Below are 20,990 nucleotides of genomic sequence, written 5' to 3' on the forward strand. Positions count from 1 at the left end.
CAGCTGCAGTATGGTGCACTGCAGAAAGACAGGACAGACTACAAATACATAATCATTTGCTCTCTGCCTGTTTTCCCCTTCCAAATTACAGAAGTAATACGACACAGAAGAATTTATGGCTTTCTCCTTTTACAGAAGGGGAGGGACACCTCTATTTCCCCCTTTACAAGTTTAGTATCCTCTCCACTAACTAAGCCTCGCACTTTTAAGTGCAATTCCATCGTAGTCTGGATCAAGGAGCCCAGCGACCTTCCTGCCATTCTGTACTCCACCACTGGCACCAACGAGGTTGTATTTCCAGTCATTTACTGAACAAAAATAAAATCTAGTAGGCAACACTTAATAAACAGCAAATAATGCAGATCACAGCAATTGTTTTAATAAATCTCATGCTCTTATTTAAAATTGTCTGCTCAGGAGTAAATGAAAGATGCACAAAAAAAAGTTACTGGTCCATTACGAACGGAAAGCTGAAGTTCTTTCAAAAATGTGATCAAAATGAAAAAGGAGAGTATGTTCTCTTGCTTCTTAATCTACAGTTTTCTTTGCAGAACTTTTTTAATTAGATGAAGATCTGACTTGTGTCAGTGTTCCTGAAAAATACCACACTGACTGCGTGAGTTTAAACTGGAACTAGTGTTCAGAGTGGCAATTACAAGAAGAGACACCAAACCAGATGACAAAAGGAGACTACAGTATCACGGTCTGTCCAGCTTACCAAAACAGAGGCATGTAAGTAAGCACACATACATGCAACCAAGAAACAAACCCATCTATTTCGGCTAAAAGAACGCAGGCATGAGGACACGGAAAATTGTGCTTCTGTGGGCACAGATAAGTTTTGATCAAAAAAAGATGACTTCTAATCCTCAGAAAGATCAGGTTCTCCAAAAGCCTTTCAACAAGGGCAAAACAGGGAGCAGAGTGAAAACTAGTTCAAACATGGTGACGGGACATTTTCCCCTCAGCTGTAAGTGGGTTAGAACTTAATGGTTAAGGAGTTCCTTCGATGGCTTAAGATTTTATTGCTTCCACTGACAGTTATACCTTCCTGCGTGAGTGGGCAGCATTACAGAGGTAAGAAAAAAAGACCAGATGTTCAAAATGAAGTATCCATCTTGGCTAGAGACAGCTGAGGAGTCTTATGGGGTGAGGGAGCGGGAAAGAAGCAATCATTTTGTTAGCTTTAGGGTGCATATTCCTTTTCTCAAAAATACTTTTCAGTGACCTGAATCTTTGTCCGAAAGAAGCCGCTCAAACCGTGTCAGCCTTTCTGTTTGCACTTACTCGGAGAACTCCCCGCATATCCAAGCGGCAGCATAAAGCACCTCACAGATCCCGTTTCTCTGGGTGTTGCTGGCTATGAGGTGAGCGTTGTCCAGAAGCATGGCCATTTGAGACACTGCAAATTTACGAATTGCTTTAACTCTGATAGCTACATCTAACATCTGAGCCGCTATCAGATGCCCGTGTCGTGTGCCTTCCAACCGGGTCAGCTCCACCAAGATGCTTATGTACCTACAAAAAGTGAAAGGGATGCGATTTTATCAACAGACAATCATGCGTTACCATTGTTGATCATCTCAAAGCTGACTCATAAAAACACTGACCATTCAAAGTTTGTGATATATTGATAATTGGACTGACTACAAATGTCTATGATTTTGGTCAGCAGCTCATCCCGGTATGTCGTCCCTTCTGCTTTATCCACGTGAATCATCAGTTTCTTCACTATCTCCATCAAGTTCTTCTTCGATACCTGTTAAAGAGTTATTGAAGGGTTGAACCAAAACGAAGCCACTTCCCATACTGTCAAGTCCTCTTAATTCCACTAAAGCAGCTGCTAGCTCTTTGATGGACCTGTGTCATATGTTAACAACAAGTCAGAACCACCTCTCTAGGCCCCAGCTTCAGTCACGATTGAAAAATGAATCCATTCTTTTCTTTTGAAAGTTGTTACTAAAGCGGAGTCAGCACAAGCATACGAGAGCATGCTGTGGGAGAGAGCTGAGAATCAGAACTACTAGCAGCAATACAGAAGCCCAGGAGAAAATGAATCTTGTACTTCCGCCACAGTAACAAATTTAATAGTTTAAAATATTTTTGCTTCTATACAAAACAAATTTTTGCTTCTACACAAAATAAATTTAAGAGTCATTAACATCCAACAGAAACCTAGCATTTCAAAACATTAACCTGCTCTGGAAACTTCTCTAATTAAAGTGACCAAAGTACTCAGTAAATATCACCACTTGTTGTGGCTCACTGCTTCCAGCTAGGATCTCTCCATATGCACGTGTTAAAAGGCCTCACTAACAAAAAATAATGTGTAATAGTATTTCTACAATCACTCATTACACAGCACTCTTCTAAGAGGTAGAGTTGAGCAAAACGGTAGACTCTCTCAGGTTATCTTTTGATTAAAGATATAACAAGTAGAATTCAACCTCCAGGAACGAACTCCAGTCCTGTTTGCAACATCAAAACCACTGTCTAGTCAAACGTTAACGAAGTTATTCTCATCTCACAAGTACCGCCACAGAAAAGGTGTCTTCCTTATTTTCCATTTCTCTTTTAAAACAGGAAGCTATGAGACCTATCACAATCCCTTTGTGCATATGCTGGTGGGCACAGACTCTCGAGCGAAAGGCACTTCACTATATAAATCATAACCACAGCCCTTTTGGACATCAAATATTGCTTTCATGCTGTGCCAGATTTTCACTTGTCAACACCAGGAAAGATACAGGAGTTATTATCACAAGGCTACTTGGGAGAGGGGAAGAGAAAGTTGCATGTTTTTCTTAACCATCAGCCTCCTAAAGGGTCCCAGGGGCTGGAGAGGAAAGGAAACACAGGTAGAAACATACCATGCCATACAGGAGATCTAAAGCTCTGAGTCGGATAGACTCATCTTTGTCATCCAGACATTGGAGAATGAGATCCTTGTGCGACTGAACTGACTTAGGATGCGTCTTCAGGATTTTGGACATAGCTAACAGTCCCAGGTATTTCACTGTGAAAGACAAAATAAAACTTCTTTCCAAATATAGAAACACTGCTTTGTGTTGAGCATGAAATCTTAATACCGAGTGCTTCTACTGAAACCAACTTGAATACACCTGAATAAAAATCTACGACGAGGAAAAGCATTTTTTAGTAACAGTGCATCACAGATTACAGTCTTTAATTCATAATCCCATATACAGGCACGTAATTATATATATAATCTTCATTACAGCCTTCTTGCACTTCAAGTTTTATCATTGATTTTAAAATACCTATTAATATACAGAAACTATGGGGTTTGACAACAGGCATCCTAGGCTGAACACAGCTTTAAAAAGCACTCCAGACTGGTGTATCAAATAGGAGCCCTGTTCTCAATGGAAAAAATTCAGATGGCAGGAAAAAGATTTGCACAAAAAAGCATTTCCCAGTGTTCTCTGTAGTCACTAAAATTAGTAAGCATTCTTGCATTTTACTGTTACGCTTACACTGACGAATACCGCTTGCTACTTTCCAAGCAGCAAGTTTATAAAAAGGGAAAACTCAGAGCATGGAAAGAATTGTTTTACATTTACAAGTCCACAAAGAGCAGTAATAATTCATCTCGTTTGTTTTCAAAAGCTCATTATGAAGAAGAATTCACTATCAAAAATTATTTCCACATTAAAAATCCCAGCAATTGTTTACAACATACCAGGCACCGCAATAGTGAACAAGCTGTGTGGAGAAAACAGCTCGTCGCTCCAGGACTGCTGCCATTTCTCCCCTAAAAGCTTCCATGAAGGCAACCAACATACTTACAGTTCTGGTCAGAATCTTCTATCAATATCCTTAACTTCTGAACACAAAGCTGGAAAAAAAAAGACCACGTCATGCTTATTACAAGCTGTAGAAGTCTTAATTAAAATTACTCTTCATGAAGTTTACTCAACACACAAGGAAGCATTCTGAGCTGGAGCCTCTAGGTAAGAGGGTCTTGCTGTGTTAAGAGGTTTCAAAACAAAAGGAACCTCTGTATGATTGTATTGATGGTAGCAGCTGTATAATAGAGTTAGGGAAACTCTAAATTAAAGAACTGCATTTTAAAGCGAAAGAAATAAGATAATTCAAATAGGAAATGCTTCAGTCTGTAGGATTCCACCTGAGTGAGAGCACTTCAGGGAGCTTTAACTTTTGGCAGAGGAACACAATCCATTTTCTCCACGGCACGTGGCATTACACAGTAGAGCAGAACAAATAACCCCCCCAAAACCCAGCGTTGTACCTGGATGCTAGCGCTGTGATTAGGCATCCCGGAGGACAGAGAGATCAAAACTGAAACACACAAGCACAAGGTTCAGTATTTCTGTGTTCTGAACGAACGCAACCACACAAATCACCTCAAGGTGAACAGCCAGCTCAGCTCCCAGGGGAAGATGGCAGTTTACTCTGTTGTTTGTCTGTTTGCTTGGACTTTTGAGGGCTCTGGGGGGAGGAGAGACTGTTGTGACACAAACTATAAATTTCACACACCTTAAGAGTAATAATAGCAGGGCAGGGGAAAAAAAAGTGTACCCAGCCAAATCAAAGCTGCTTTTCATTATGCTTTGCTCTCATTAAGGTTCCCTTTACCGATATCGCGTGGCAGTCAAGACTGTAAATACGTCATCAGCTAAATTTCAGTGTGCACTTCCCTAACGTCATGAGATGCAGCAACGGATCCTAGAGTTTAATGTAATTAGATCAGAGCTTTAATCGAGCCAGCAAGAGGCCTGAGGCACAGATCAGGCCCCACTGTGGATTAGGCTGGACATTCATAAAGCTGTGGCAGCACACAACCCCACGGCAGAAAAGGTGGCATTGTCTTGTTAGCTGCTGCTGCCATATAGCACGTCAACGCCAACACCAACTCTTACCGAGCACGTTACACATGCCGGCCTCAGCGACTAGTAGAGCACGGTGGCGTTTTCCTCTCCATAATGCCACAGAGCTACATTTCAGAGAAGGCGTGTTGGATGCTATCACTTCAGGTCATGGCAAATGCAAGGTGCTGCTCTAACGCAGCCTCACATCCCATTTTCTGAATTTGAGTTTTACATTATGGTCCCTGAGGCGTCCTGAGGGTGTGGATTTCCCACTGACCCACAGAATTACCCTAGTGTATCTCAGGGAAGCACTCTCATCCACAACAGAATTAACCTCGGTGCTATTTTTTCCCCCCATCATAACATCATCTCACATTTCCCTGAAGGAATGAACAAAGCGAGTGACAGATCTCCCTTTCCTCCTTGAACTGACTCAGAACAGCAAGTTCCCGCATCATTATCCAAACCCCCTCCGAGAGAAGGCTTATGGCCAAACCGCGGATGTCAATAGCCCTCTGCTTCCGCACTACGATAGGAAAAGTGCCAAGCCTGCACTGGAATACTGTGTGATCCCTTTTTGGCTTTGGTTCTCTCTCCGTTCCTATTATGGAGTTCACATCCCTTCCCTAGAAATTGAAACTGTCAAATAATGATTCCTATTACGTCCTTTAAGGAATTACATCAAGCTTTTAAGCCGTGAAATTGAAGAATTAAAAAATGAGTCTGCTCCTTCATCACATGAGACAACTTTGTCAAAGTTTCCCTGCAGCATCAGTCTTTTTAAAATTCTATTCCTGCTGGTATATTTAGTAGTTCTAGAAACACTTAGGAGCCTGCATACAAATAATTGTTGTTCATATTTTGTTTCAGCCTTTAGCTGAGTAACTCAGCCTTACAGACTGACAACAAAGGATTTCAGTTACAGTTATGCAGTAACACAAATCAAAGTTTGCCAGCGCCTTATTCCAGTTATAAAACACATTAAATTAAAAAAAAAAAAAAAAAAAAAGGTTTACAGATAGTGTTAATTGATGACAAAGTACATCATGGTTTTTTCTAGGTTACAAATTTCAGTTCTCACCTGCTATTACTGTGTTCACACATTCATACAAGAGAGACATGGCTGAGGTGCTGAAATAGAAATCAAGTATTTCAGACAAGGAATAAAACCGGCACATCTGCAGTATCTTAGAGTTAGTTAACACCTTTAATTACACAAGAAATTGCCAGTACTCTGTTCCATACACCTTCAAACTAGATGAACTGATTCTCACTTAAGAACTGTTGGGTGGGAGGAAGGGCTACTGAATGTTAAAAAAAAAAAAAAAAGTCTTAGAGAAGCAGCAAGTAACAGCACTGTGACACAAGGAATGAGGAAGGAAGTGCTTACTCAAAACCTCGGTGCCAGTTACAGAGCACTGCAGTAATCTTGTCCAAGGATCAAATCAAATCCTCTGCCCAAGGTCAAAAACGCATGATAAGGCAGGCAGGCGGAGAACCTCAAGGCTCTCTCCAACGCGTCATGCACAAACAGCAGACTCTTCTGGCGTGCAGGTACACACTTGCTCATCCCTGTAAGGGAGCAACTCATCTCCACTGTCTGATTTTTCCCCAAAACTTAAATTCAAGACAACTTCTGCCAGCTGAACACACATCCAGGGCAATTCTGAGGATTTCAAAGGTACCTACAAATCCTGATCTACACAAGAGGGAAACACAGTGAACCTCAGAAGGAACAACAGAGCAGACTCCAGAAGCAATGCCTGCCAAGCTAGTGAGCAAACAACTCTGGACAAACTTCCGGCAGCAGTCAGAAGTGACATCGTGAAGGTCACTCAGCACACTGGATACATGACTCCAGCGCACTCAGAACCAAGACAGTAATTTTTGCTCCCTATGCAGCTCGTGGTGGATGGCAGGGTGGTTTGCCTTCTGTGTAAGCGGTACAAGATCCAAAACGATGAATGCAGGCCATACCAAACAGGATTCCGTTCTCACAAATAATAAAACGAATGACTAACATGGGAGCTGGAGAGAGGAGGCAGATGCACGACTGAAGACACACTGTACATCTTCCTGCTTTTTCTGGCAAAGCACTGTTTCTGGTGCATTGGTATGTGCTTGTCACTGCTGCAGTCAGGTACGTGGACACAAGGCTGCTGGATGGTCTGCTCTGAACCAGCCTTAAAGCTATTCTAGGAGGATGGACAGACATTGTCTGGCTAGAGCTGCTTCCACGGCTACACAGATACCTGTTTAAAATTCACTCATTCCCATCTATCTTCTTCTCTGCCACATGAAGAGAAACAAACCTTTTAATCTAACAACTCATGCGTACCATCACATTTCCTTTTCCCCACTGGGAAAATACACGTATTCCCTCCAAGACATCTACTTTGTGATTTCAGCTCAGAATTAGATGCAAAACAACACTACAAGCCAGCTTTAACAAGAGACAAGGGAATATCTTCATATTTACCTGATCTATATTTAGGATATATATTAAAGGCACCTCTTCAAAACACACCTGGGCTGAGAAAGGCATAAGAAAACTTTATGATACTCCCTGTCACACTGCTTTGGTGGGTAAGGCGCCTCCAAAAAAGTCAAGAACCAAATGTGTGCAGGTGAATAGAAGAGATAAATATACAACAGCCTTTTTTAAGCAAGAGCTTTTATATAGTCCATAGTCATCTCTTGCTTAAAATGAATGAAAGGAAAGCAAGTTGTTCCAATGCACGCTTTGGAGAAATTCATGCTGACAGTCAGAAACCCAAAGACTTTCCTTTAAGCTATTTCATCTCACTCAGCTTTTTCAGAAATAGTCCTGATGTGATTATCTTCTGATATTTGAGGCCCATGTATTGACACTCAAGAAAAAGTTAAAAAACACATCCACAGAGCTAACACCACCCTACCTACAAGGCACTTCACCCGTCCTGAACAAACAAATAACGCTTGCCGTACATACCTATGGATGAGGTTGGTCAGAGGCTCTATCAGTTTCTTTCCCAGCCTAGGTTCTAATGGAGTAAGAGCACCAAACTATTAAAGAAGAAGTGCAGACAAGAAAGCGATTTAATAGCTGCTTCTAAACAGTACAAGAACATGATTTAAATTCCAGCTCATTATATTTAAGCCAAGCTATATTAAAATATTTTTCTCTCTTTGGTTATGTTCAGAAACATTAGAAGATATTCCTGGTTTCTTTTTATTTGGATTTAATGGTAACTACACCTCCAAGCAAGAAATCCATTTTCACACCCAAGGTAATTTCATGAGAACCCCAATCCTTTAAACACAGATCCAGAATACTTGCCAGTTTTATAATTTTAATGAGAACCCAATTATTTGTTGATGACGTCATCAACTTGAAGAAGAGCGGAGCAAGGGAAAGGTAGTTTTTGGGATTGCGTCGAGCCAGCTCACAAATAACATTTACTGCCGCAGACTGCACACCTGGGAAAAAGCGGGAAAAGCAGAAATCTAATCAACGCCTTCATTGTAATTGCAGTTTCTGGTGCAGAACCCCAATAACAACGCAGCTGGAGAGTCAGACCTGTGTGTCCAAGAGGAATGGTTCAGCTGCATTACCCACCATGAGGTAAACACAACAATGCAAAAAAAAAAAAAAAAAACAACAAAAAAAACCCCAACCAAACTAAAAACCCCAAAACCAACTGAGAAAAGATTTTCTTTAATTTTTTCTATTTTCTAATATAACAGCAAGCTGAGTATCTGCTTAGGGTCCAGTATTAGAAAGAACAGGACACCGCCAGGCTCCTTCCCCCTTCCCTGTGGACAGCTTGTTTGGGGGACACAGACAACACAATCACCAATAATCTCACCCACCATAAAGTTTTGAAACACTCCTGTTCCTTTAAAACTTATTGTTCAGATGTACTTAAAAAAATAATTAATCCATAACCAATTGGATCAGGCAAGTTCATTCCTTTCTAATTGCTCAGCCTCTAAATTGATTTTTCTCAATTTGGAACCTTTTAGCCTGGGTTTTTTAGTAGAGATCACTCCTTTTTTTTCATTAAAGCATAATATGGATTTTCTTCCTCTGTTTGCAGGAGAGAGGGGTGCATGTTTTGTTTTCTTTAGAATCATTGTTCCTGGAAGATGCATCTTAGATGCGCACACCAGATTAGGCTAGCACATGCAACTGGATTTCACCCTCTGAACAGCCGCACAAATCAACTCGAGATCACAGAGCAGCACCGCACACAGAATTACTGAAACAAGTGTGTGGCGTTTTGGTGCAGTGAGGGAAGACCAGCACCATCTGGGAAGGCTGAGTAGAATCACAGAATCACAGAAGGGTTTGGGTTGGAAGGGATCTTCAAAGCCCACCCAGCCCAACCCCCCTGCCAGGAGCAGGGACATCTCCAACCAGATCAGGTTGCTCAGAGCCCCGGCCAACCTGGCCTGGAACGTTTCCAGGGATACAGTTTCAATTACTTGGGCTTGATGTAAGAACTGGACATTTTAAATAATGCATTTTTAATATTATCCGTCAGAACTCTCAGATGCTCATCAACCCAGTTACACAGGTGTATCAAGACCCAAAAGACGACGACAGCACTTTTCAGGTATTCTTCTCTCCACAAGTTCTAAAAGCACATATACCTAGATGTTCTGGAACAGAAGTAATTTGCTAAAATCCACTCACCAGGATCTGGATCTTCAAGTTTCTCCTTAAGGCGAGGAAATGCAGGACGGAGGGACTCTGGGTACTTCAAAAAAACTTTGTACATGATTAACACTGCCTTCTTCCTGATATAAGGCTTTGTATGAGACATCTGTTAATGAAACAATTGCAATCAGTCAGGCTCACAGTAAATTTGAGTTTCCAGAGTTCTTCTCAAGGTCCACATGGACACAGCGCTACCTAAAGATTTCTTCCTGGAAGACTCAAATACTTTTAGAAAACCCAGATTTCAGCAGAGATCAAAGTTATTTATTATCAAAACTAACAGAAATATTCAAGGTAATAATCCTGAGCTAACTAAGGTCTGTAAAGGCTCTGCCAAAACCCCACAGGAACAAAGCGCTGGTTTTCACACCTAACAGTTCTAAAATTAACAGAGTTTTACCAGATTTGCACGTATAAACATTATTTAATCACAGGAAAAAGTTATTTCAATCTTATCAACTCACCAGTGTCATGATGTCATTTGCCAAGTCCCTGGCAAGATCTGGAGTAACAAAACAGGACAAGCCAGTCAGTGCAACTCCAGTATCATACTGGTTAGGGCTACTCAGATCCTAAAAAAGGAAAAACAGGCTCAAAAATTTAAGATCACACAGGATGTTGAGAAACAATTTTCTCAGACCAATTTTATTTACTCAACAGACATGAAGCAGCGCTTCTACTCCATGGGAATACTTGTATCAACTATTAACAGCAATGTCCCCCAGCACCCGCTAAAATACAGCTAGTTTGCGGTTTAATAACAGGCATGAAAAATCGTAATTAAGCAACAGATGGGTGACTGCAACATAAAAGCAATTAGAGATATCATACCTGGGTGGTATTCTAAGAATGGCAAATAATTTTTAAAAACTCATTGCACGATCACAAACATGTTTAAAATCCTCAAAAGCTGGTATTAAATACTAACCCTGCTCAGTCAAAGCCTGTCATCGGCTTCACTGGGACCTCCCTGAATACAGAGCATCACAGGCGCAATCCTGAACTGCGGTTACTACCAAACAAGAGTACGAAGTGAACCGCACAGACCATTCCCACACGAACCACCGGAACGAACTGCCCGGATTCACGCGTAAACGGAGGCTGCTTTAGGAGAGCTAAACAGAGTCAGGCCTTCGGGGTTCTGTGCCACTTGCATCTCATTTGAAAACCTTTGGCAGGTGGCAGGAAATTAGGTTCTGCTTGAAGAATGATGAAATCGACTTCTTAAGGAGCAACAAAACTTTGCAATTCATTCTGGCTTTGAAGTATTTTGAGAACTGATAACCCCCTTCAAATACAAAGTTGCCAGATCAATGAAACATGAAAAAGCATCTTTATGCCTTCAAGTAAAAACTCAGGCACAAAAAGGAAGGAATAGCCTAGTAAGTGACTGAAATTCAGTATAATAAAATATCCGTAATAAAGAAAATGGATAAATATTATTAAAAATATGCACTTGTCAGAGCAGATAGTTTGAAAGATAAGGGGAAAAGCACTACTTCTTCAGGAAACATACTGGATAACATCCCACTGGTCTTTTTTAAGCAGGTAAAAGACATTTTAGCCACTTAGATGGTGAAAATGTAGGCACACCCTGTACTGTGTCAGTCAAGTTTTAAAGCAGTGACACTTTCAGAAATTAAACTTAAGAGCTTTAAAAATATATCTGTAACCTGAAGAACAGGAAAATAATCCTGCAACCCAGTAACTCTGAGAAAATTCCAGGGATAAAACTCTACGCAAATGAATACAACACACTTTGGTACATTAATACAGAACACAACTTCACATACGCTCTTCACCTTTTTTACAAACAATTATACCACACAAGTCAAAAGCCTGATCCGTTATTACCAGAAGGAAACAAGCCATCATGAAGAGAAATTTTTTGGAGCCAGGTGACTGCTAATTTTACTTCAAGAACAGAGACATTTTTCTTACTCATTACATTCTTATCATGGCCGCCTAAGAGACAAGTAATATTAACAGAGGCGGTTGTTGGCACCGTGATCAATAAACACGGAGAACTGGTGTGAGACAGCATGAGGGAAGCCTACGGACAGCTCTTACGTATTTCATTAATCCCTCAGCTTGTGGAATGAGAGCAGACTGTAAGCCAAGTAAATAGAATTCTACTTAAACATCTTTATATTCCTAAAAGATAAATACTTCGTACAGATTTGAAAATACAAGTAGGGAGACAGTGAAAGAAAAAAATTAAGAACTGAAGTAAAAAGCTTACCTTTCGGATCTGATTAGTAGTCAACATGATTACATCAGTCCCTTCGTGAAAGCACTGAGAGGCAGCTAGGTAACCGATTCTCTGGAAAAAGACAAGGAGGAAAAAAAAAAATAAAGCTTAGACAAGGTTTAGTTGAACAACAACTGGTAGCTTCATAAGCAATATTAAAAAGACGAACAATTAGGCAGAAGGTTTGCATAAAAGAAGAGCCATGACAGGACTCTCTGGAAAAGGGGGTTTGTATCTGGAAAGAATAATCTCAGACAAGTAACATCTCTAGCGATAACACATTTATTCTGTCTGTGTTCACTCCTGACTTTCAGGTACTAAAGCCCAATTTGGAAACTATTCCTTACAAAGTAACATTCCATCCCGTTTGTGAAAAAGGTCTGCAACACAGAGCATGAAGAAAACCTTTCAAGAAAAATTATCAAGCTCTTACAAAATAAAATATGTGTGCTACTAGGAATATTAGGTGGTCTTCACATAAAAACACCCTGGTTTTTCACAAAAAGATATCTGACAGCTGTTGCCAAACATCAGGTAGAAAAAGCCTACACGAGTAGGCCAAGTATTATCCATTTACTAGGAACAAATAGAGTCTGCCTCCTTTCCATATTGAAGAAAGCAAACCAGAAGCTGAGGAACCAACGCATTCATTAAACACAATAATGAAGCAGCTTGGCTAGCGCAGCTGTAGTTACACAGAGAACTCACTTTGAATGTAAACTTCGACGCACTCATGACTTCAATAATATTGAAAGCAGCCCAACTGATGTCGTAGCCCAGCATCTGTAACTGTGAGCAGAGGAGCCAAGATAAACTTCCGAAATAAGAGACTTCAGAAAATAGGTCAAGATACCTCACAAAACTGAAGATGTAACGTAGATGTCTTACAGCATTACTTTTGGACTCTTTAGTTTATGAGTAACGTTACATTCTATGCCACTCGCAGTAAGTCAGAGGTCTCCAAGTTCCGCCAGAAGCAAGTTTTAAACAGTTTGCAGTAATTCCAGGTACTACACATGCAATTATACAAGCATCATTCTGAAGGGTTTTTTTTTTTTCCTGGATTTTCTTTTAAATAAAAGCCAGAACAGAACCACAGAAATAACACTTTAACAGCATTTCCCTCCTCTCTTTCTTGACAAAGGACTGCGCAAAAAGAAACAAACACCAGTTTCAAGTGCACAAGCAACCAGTGTGGCAAGAAACAATCCAGCTGAAAACAACTTTTAAAATTGGATTAGTTTTAAATCAGATTAGCTTCCTGACCTATCTGAATAAAACAAAACAGTACCAGCGCCAGCACAATGAACAGAATGGGAATACGCAGCCTCTGACATCAGACACACGTGAGAGCATTTTCATCTGCAGCCTGCACGTAACAACGGTTTAAGAAACTGCAGCCTAAGAAAAGCAGGCATTCAGACTGAACACTAGCTCCTAGTCAGCAAGAAAGGACGGGAAAAAAAAAAAAAAAAGATGTGATGACATCAAATCCCAGCAAGGCACTTACATATGTAAGTTTGCAGACTGCATTTGCTTTCACTGCAATGTTATCCTGCTTCAGCTCCTGCTTGATCTCATCGATGCACTGGGAGATGTATTTTGCCTGAGGAAAACAAACACAAATTAGTGTTCATTTACCAGTATGCAGATTTCCAGCACGTTAGCGAAGCAGCAGAACTTATCCTCTGCAAGCACCAAATCTCACATGCACATTTTTGGGTAAGCGCTTAGTTCTGATGAAACCCCTCAGTAACAAGAACATCACAACTCTCTCACAAAACCAAAAGTACAGAGATGTCTCTTCAGCGGTTCCCCTTCTCCCTCTCTCCCTCTGCAATTACACTGCTCAGCCCACAGCTCTCATTTCAAAGATTTGGGAAAAAAAAATTGTTCAATGGAGATGGTGCACCACGGGGTCCGAACCAAACCCGAGTTCCACCATTCCTCAAACGCACGCTAGTCACTTCCCTCAGCGGGAGGCAGAGAGCACCCATTCATTACGTGTCTAGAAAAAACTATGTCAAACACTACTAACAGCCCACAAATTTAAGGTAACTGATGAAAACCCCATGAGTTCCTCTACTTGTGGGTACCTCTGGCTGTAACCCTTGCCATCCACCCCAGCCATGGCAAGGCCACCCCATCCCCGGCTCACTGCTTAAGTGAGCGACTTTGCCATTGGCACATTTTGATAGACAACGGTTACTTGTAAGAATTTCTCACTAATTGAGAGCCAAGTGTCACAATGTTTACATTTAAATATTGGTCCTTCATTTCTCTCCAAACAATCACATCTGTGCTTGTGGGAGGGATGTGGCAAATGCATGATTTAAAAATACCTACACAGATTTTACTTTCAAAGTAGGCCTAGCTCACTCGGAGATTCTCTCAGTTCACAATTAATTATGATTTAAGTACTGAAGGTATCTGCTACAGAAATCATGAAAACTTAAAAGCAGAGAAATAATCTCTCTGTAGAAAGCCACACATGCATCAGGGCCTTTCACGTTCAATATAAATAAACCAACTGCCAGAGGAACCAGGTCAGAAACAGGTTACCTAGTTCCAAAGTAAAATCCTGCCTGAATACCATCACTTCCCACCAAAAAATATTTTCAACATATAAGTCTATTGGCCTGCCTTTAATTAACATTTCTCCCCTTTCCACTACATTTTGTGTATTAACCCAACCATTCATTGGTCTTTTAAAATTTCCTAGAGCGATACTCATGCTTCAAGTCACAGAAGTTTGCTGCAAGAAGCAGAGAATGTTATTTTTAAGAAATGGCGAGTGACAAGAAAAAGAAATTGCACAAGGCCTGTAGTGCAGAGACTCCGCAATGATCCAGGTGAGGAAAGGTAGCAACTGAATTTTAAAGCACAGACTTCCTACTCCAGGCAGCAGTTATATAACAACAATTTACACTGCCATCATTCAGAGTCCAGCAATACCAGAATCAGAATCCACCATCAGGACGCACTTAAAATACGCATAATTCCGAAGAGGAGCGGCTCCACTGGTTTAACAGCTTCTTTATAAGCAGACTAATTATTTGGCTTTTCTCTCAAACCTTGCACTTAGAAGGATAAAAGCCAGCTCCTTCATGGCACAGGTAAGCTCAGGCGGAACCATGTTTGTGATTTTGAGACTTTTAGTAAAAGTCTTTGTTGACCTTCACAGATCCGCAGCCTGGCCCACTCCTGCAGCCTACTGAGGTCCCTCAAACAGCAGCCCCGCTCTCCAGCGTCACGTTAGCTCAGAAGGTCTGACAAAAGAAAGCTGGCAAATGAATTTACTTGAAGAAATTAAAGATCATAGAATCATACAATGGTTTGGGTTGGAAGGGACCTTCAAAGCCCAACCCCCCTGCCAGGAGCAGGGACATCTCCAACCAGATCAGGTTGCTCAGAGCCTGGGCCAACCTGGCCTGGAACGTTTCCAGGGATGGGGCATCCACCGCCTCTCTGGGCAACCTGGGACAGTGTGCCACCACCCTCAGTGTAGAAAATACTTTCCTTCTATCCAGTCTGAATCTGCCTCCCTCTATTTTGAAACCATCACCCCTCGTCCTGTCACACCAGGCCCTGCTGAAGAGTCTCTCCCCACCTTCCCTGCAGCCCCCTTTGGGCACTGGGAGCCGCTCTCGGGTCTCCCCGGAGCCTCCTCTTCTCCAGGCTGAACAGCCCCAGCTCTCTCAGCCTGGCCTCACAGCAGAGCTGCTCCAGCCCTCTCAGCATCTGCGTGGCCTCCTCTGGACCCTCTCCAACTGGTATTCCTAAATGTCTGTATTTGGGGTAGAAACACTATGTTTGCCATGAGAATTTTCATGCATGCTAAGCACCAAACAAGCCTTTCCTCTACAGAGACACCCATCTGTCCTCCTGGATATAGGTGAGCGGATTGCAGCTGCCAAAACTGGAGATGGCATTGCCCCCAAATGCTTAACTCCACGTGCCTTCTCCCAGGGAGCAGATTTGGCATTGTAAACTCATCGCCTGAGAGTAATTCAGGTCCAGACAATTCCCATGGGAAGTTTAAACTTAAAAAAAAAAACAAAAAACAAACTTTTGACAGTAGAAAACACACATTTAATCAGAGACACTTAAAGGATTACTTACACAACATGCAACCGATCTACAAATATATTGTACCTAGCCTTGAATACTTCACACACACGTAAGAGCACGCTGGAGCAGCGTCACAGAATCCTTCACGCGTCTATCTCATTGCCACGTCTTGGCCAGGAAGGTCCGCTCTGGTTCTCAATGCAGAACACTAACGTACAGGTTCCCCATCTTCACGTCCGTCACCAGAAAGCGTTATTGTCATTTCCCACAGCATCTACCCCAAAGCTATTCAAACATTAACTTAAGTTTCCTGAAAGCCTCTTGGGAGTTGAACACAAACCACTGCGCGACCAAGAGGGGGAAAAAAAAAATCGAATATGGAAAAGTTCAATAACGCAGAGCCTGGCACAGCCAAATACAGACCCCCGAGGCCTCAGCCACACTCGATGGCCCCAGCAGCCTGCAGGCAACTCCCTCTCTACCAGTTCACCTAAAATAACGAGCAACTTCGTTCAAAGAGGGTGGAAAAGTATGTTACAGAACTGGGAATCAGATCTGAAACTAAAATAAGGGATTTTAAAGAGTGGAAAGAAGTCCTTCCAAACTAGCTGTACTTCAAATCCTAAAAGACTGCAAGGAACGAAACCCTATATATAGAAAGCTTTAAAGGCTCAGCAGGTATTAACTTTTCGTTAATCTCTGCGGAGTAGCGCTGTCATGAACGAGCAATATGAAGAAAACTGATCTCTTTAGTCTCCCCCTTAAATCTGAAACCCAACCACCACGCCCTAGCCAGATTCCCTCCCACATTTAACATCTCCACAGCCACGAAGGAAACAAGGCTGCGAGCGCGGATCTTCATGGAAGCTCTTCCCCGGTCTCCGGCTGGTGGGATTGGTGACCTCGGCAAAGTGCGGGACAGGAGGCCGCACCAAAGCACGTTCGTGCTGACCGGTACCCTCGGGCCCCACTCTGCAGCCTGCAAGCTGTTCAATTCAAACTAGAGAGCGGAAGAGAAAGCGGCCGGTCGCTCAGCAAGGCCTACGTGTTTGCAGGAAAAAACCTCATATACATTCTACAACAGGCTAAAATCTGGATACTTTTCCCAGCATTGATCCAGTGATAGTTTTCGCATAAATCCTTCCACTACAGCAATTTCCTAGTGTGTTAATTAAAAATAAGTACTTCCCGCAATATAACTGGCTCTGTTCTTCCTAAAACGCTTCTGAAAGAAAGGAATGTAAAGGGAAAATACTTCATTTATGCTCACAGCATTGATAATAATATCAATATATTCCTTAATTATTAATTCTTTATTAATTCTGTGCCAGTCTGATTTGAAGTCTTCCCAGGATGCCACCCAAGGGCTCACCCATTTTGGCCAGCCGACTGAGGAGCGCTTCTAAGGCACAATATTTACAGACCTTTGGACAGGCCCAGCCGGCCCGCTCTGAGCGAGCGAAGCGATTCCAAGGAAGCCTTTCACTGCCGGCGTAGCGGAGAACAAGCAGCGCCATGAAGCAAAAGAACACCCTCAGAACAACGGCAACCCAGGCAAAGCCGCAAGGCCACAGTCAAAAGCCAAAGGGCAGACGATGCCGCGCGGAAAAGAGCTGAGAGGGGCTCTTTTATTCGGGCCAGGCTGCCAAGTGGGAAAGGAGCCTTCCCAACTCAGTGGAAAAGGCTCCTTAACGAAATGCTATAGCAACCACTTGGGTGATTGTTCTCCCTGGTGTATCCCTGAGTAGGAGGAAGATTACAGAGACGCACGCAGAGCGGCGCAGCTCAAACGCAGGCGCAGCACGCAGATGTCAGCAGTAATTACCCAACAAAGCTGTGAACACAGCACAAAGTCGTAACTGCCATTTCTTAATGTATTCCGCCAAACAGATGCAGTAAGCATTCTACATCCATTAACATGCAGGCTAATTTTTGAAATAAGCCGAAAATCCTCAAGAATTCCAAGATCTCACCTAGAAAATATGCGCATTTAAATGAGCGCGAGCGGCTAAAATAAGAATGAAGGTATAAAGAACCAAAGCCACAATCCCTTTGAAACAGAGGGAGGAAGGGAAAAGTGGGTCATGGTAAGAGGCCAAAATGTCAGTTTATAGGATTTTTCATTTCCCAAGCCATGTTTTTTTTGATTAAATTTGAAAAACACTAAAACTTTATTCCAAGCTTTGGCCAAGACAGAACTCGGGGTTTACTGGCAATTTCGGAGAGGTTCACAAGACACTAATCTTTTTCTCAAGCAATAAGTGCACAAAGTTGGAAAGACACTAATCTAGCTGAACAACAATTACCTTCCTAGGAAATGTGACTCTCTACGCTGTGCTTTCATTGGTTGATGAGAAGATGCTAACGATTAGAACGGATATCACTGCAGAACCTTTACATTAGATTTAATCATGAAAGCTATTCATTTCCAACAGTCTTAAAGAAGCTGTACTCTCATCTCAGCCATACAGCATCTTCTGAAACCAAGAGAAGGAAAACTCATTGTTACCACTTCAGGTTATGGTCCAGCAAACCCAATGCAGCAGAATCTTCCAAAGTCCTTGTCCGGATCCAGCCTCAATCCACTGGATCTGCTGCAGCAGATCTGAGTCAAAGCTGTCACTTACGGCAACAGCGAGGAGCTTTCCACCCAGATGGAAGAGCAAAACGCCAGTGAACATTCGGCCCTATTCCTCTTGCCCTTTCAGGGTTAAATACAGCGCTTACAGGAAAGGATGTTAACAGGAGCGAGATCTGATCCGATATAAATGTGTAACTACACCATTCTCAAACAGAAAAAGGTTGGAATAAGCAGAACATAAATAACTGAAATAAGCACAAAATACAACATTTCTTTTGTTTTAAGCACTGGAGGATTTATCTTTTGTGTAGCACTTTGAGATGTATGCTTGTCATCAGCTCCATGAAATCACGTTGAGCACAAGCACATGATGATCTCACATGAGAATAACATGTCCACTGCTCCAGCTTTCAGAAAATCAGCAACAACTGCCCTCTCCCCTCCCTTTTTTTTTTTAAATAATCTTAAGAAATACAACCTGTGGGATGCAAGCCATGTGACAAGCTCATGATGCCTAACACAAAAGGCAGTTAAACCACAGACACCTTGCGGAGGCGAAGCAACTTCTGAATTTGTTTGTGTTTGAAGCACAAGATCCTGTTACAAGCACCGCGCAGATCAGCTGCCACCTAACTTCGGAAGAAGGCTGGAAAAAAAATATGGATCACTTGCCAGGCTTCTATCAGAAACCCCCAAAGCAGTACTTCACGTCAACAACCACCACTGAACTAGTCAAACAGAATTTATATGCCTATAATTGACTACAGCACCTGAAACACGAGCATCGTGCCATGGCAGCACAGAATAAATCAACTGAGGTAACAGATAAGAGCATAAAACCACAAAACTGCTTTCCACTCACTTGGACACAGCGCTAGAGATAAGCGTGTTAGATGTTAACTTCTGTCATATGTAACTTAAAACATCATATTATTTAAATACTGTGGAAAAAGCTATTTGAGATGAGTGTCAGGATCCTTCGTGAAGACTGCTCCACGGCTGGATGGGAAGATAATTCCAAGGTGCTACCTCATACCGAACGTCACTAAAAACCACAAGCAAAGCAAATTCCATAAGTGTGTAACAGAATATAAGCACTAACTGGGAAATTGTTCATTTAAGCAAGTCTGCAGCAGCCAAAATACAATGGTGCAGAGGGTAGTCATGCAACTACGAGCTCAGAAAACGTATTACAACTTGGAAGGCATTTTGAAAAAGCCAAGCTTATCTTTCACCGGGCTGTTGATAAGCAGCATCACTAGATGTGTTTTAACACGTCTTCGTTTGCCTTTGCTGCCCAGCTTTCCAGGGATTCCTTCACTCATCTCGTAGGCAGCCCCAAGATCCCAGACCAACGTACTGTTCTCACCAGCAATAAGCACCACAGCCATGAAGGTGAGCCTCTGCCGTTTCATTTCCAGCATTCTCCTCCTCTGTTATTTATTAGAACCATGAGGCATTACCAACCACCCCCTTGTCACTGCCACCACAGCAAGACTCCTTGGCCAAACAACGCTGAGGGGGGAACACAAAAAGTCCATTTTTTTTCCCCATTTTTTATGCTCTTAATGTTTAGTGAAGTTATACACACTGGCTGAAATTCGGCGTGATGCATCCATCTATCCTAAACGGATTGATAAACCCACAAAAAGCTTTGAACCTTATTTTGAAAAATTCAGAGGGATGCTGAGATCGTAGTGTACACCTTCCAGTTCCACAGCAGATACTAAACAACACCAAACCAAGCTCAGCACCCCAGCACCATACGGCACTGCAGAAACACACACCACCTGCATCGTACGTGACCAGGTACGTAACACAGGAGGAATACACTTCAGAAAAGAAACGGATGTACAGGAGCTGCTTGTTCAAAGAACTGGATAGCAAAAGCCAAACCAGTCTGTCACAAATCGGTAAGCAAGGCTCTAGAGATGTCCCTTAATATTATCTCCAGTCTGATGAGCCCCTTGAAATAAATATGTTTCCAGTCTGATCACAGTATTTGTTAATTTAATTGCACAGCAATTAAACAATCCTCAGGGGGCTGTGCTGTCTACATCATACCTGAGCTGACGACTTTTCAGACCAGAGAGATGAGTCAGATGAAAGCACTTACCCCTGCAAACACAAGATGCACTCAAACTTTTATTTTCACATTACTATGCAAAAAGCTATGCAAGTACTTGTATAACAGACTTCTCAGTTTCCTAGCTGCAGATGTTTCTGTGCAGAGGTTCAGGCTGCGTTACAAGCACACGTTTGACTGTACGTATAGGAAACAGACACTTCCTTCCAAGGCACTGAAGTATCTATAGTTTCCAAGGCTCAGCTAACCGGAATTAATTCGGAGGGAAACATCACAAAAAAAGGTGCTTAATGATGTATTAATACTATATAAAAATGTAACACTGAAAATATTACAAAGATGTAATAGTAGCTATGAGTACTTCTCAGTTATGGAAGGGTAAATAAGACAATGAAGATGGTTTGTGGCCACCACTGACTTCTTAAGTTCAGTACAAATATTTGTGT

The 20,990-nt window shown here is 42.0% G+C and overlaps 1 protein-coding gene across 2 annotated transcripts in view; it reads right to left on the reverse strand.

Annotated features, from left to right (window-relative positions):
- Positions 1-20,990, reverse strand: part of AP3D1 (adaptor related protein complex 3 subunit delta 1) — a 42,237-nt gene that overhangs the window by 14,725 nt on the left and 6,522 nt on the right. For both annotated transcript variants that reach the window (XR_015261129.1, XM_086767058.1), the window contains exons 2-14: positions 13,317-13,412; positions 12,515-12,595; positions 11,798-11,878; positions 10,020-10,127; positions 9,532-9,661; positions 8,173-8,312; positions 7,825-7,898; positions 5,935-5,984; positions 4,274-4,323; positions 3,811-3,859; positions 2,871-3,016; positions 1,611-1,759; positions 1,288-1,518 (exon numbers count right to left, since the gene is read on the reverse strand). Coding sequence is in view for 1 of the 2 variants with exons in the window: in XM_086767058.1 (XP_086623184.1) it covers positions 1,288-1,518; positions 1,611-1,759; positions 2,871-3,016; positions 3,811-3,859; positions 4,274-4,323; positions 5,935-5,984; positions 7,825-7,898; positions 8,173-8,312; positions 9,532-9,661; positions 10,020-10,127; positions 11,798-11,878; positions 12,515-12,595; positions 13,317-13,412 (1,385 nt within the window). In the remaining variant the exon portion in view is untranslated. The remainder of the gene's footprint in view (positions 1-1,287; positions 1,519-1,610; positions 1,760-2,870; positions 3,017-3,810; positions 3,860-4,273; positions 4,324-5,934; positions 5,985-7,824; positions 7,899-8,172; positions 8,313-9,531; positions 9,662-10,019; positions 10,128-11,797; positions 11,879-12,514; positions 12,596-13,316; positions 13,413-20,990) is intronic.

This window comes from Chlamydotis macqueenii, chromosome 26 (assembly GCF_036417535.1).
Source record: "Chlamydotis macqueenii isolate bChlMac1 chromosome 26, bChlMac1.mat, whole genome shotgun sequence".
NCBI classification, from domain to species: Eukaryota; Metazoa; Chordata; class Aves; order Otidiformes; family Otididae; genus Chlamydotis; species Chlamydotis macqueenii.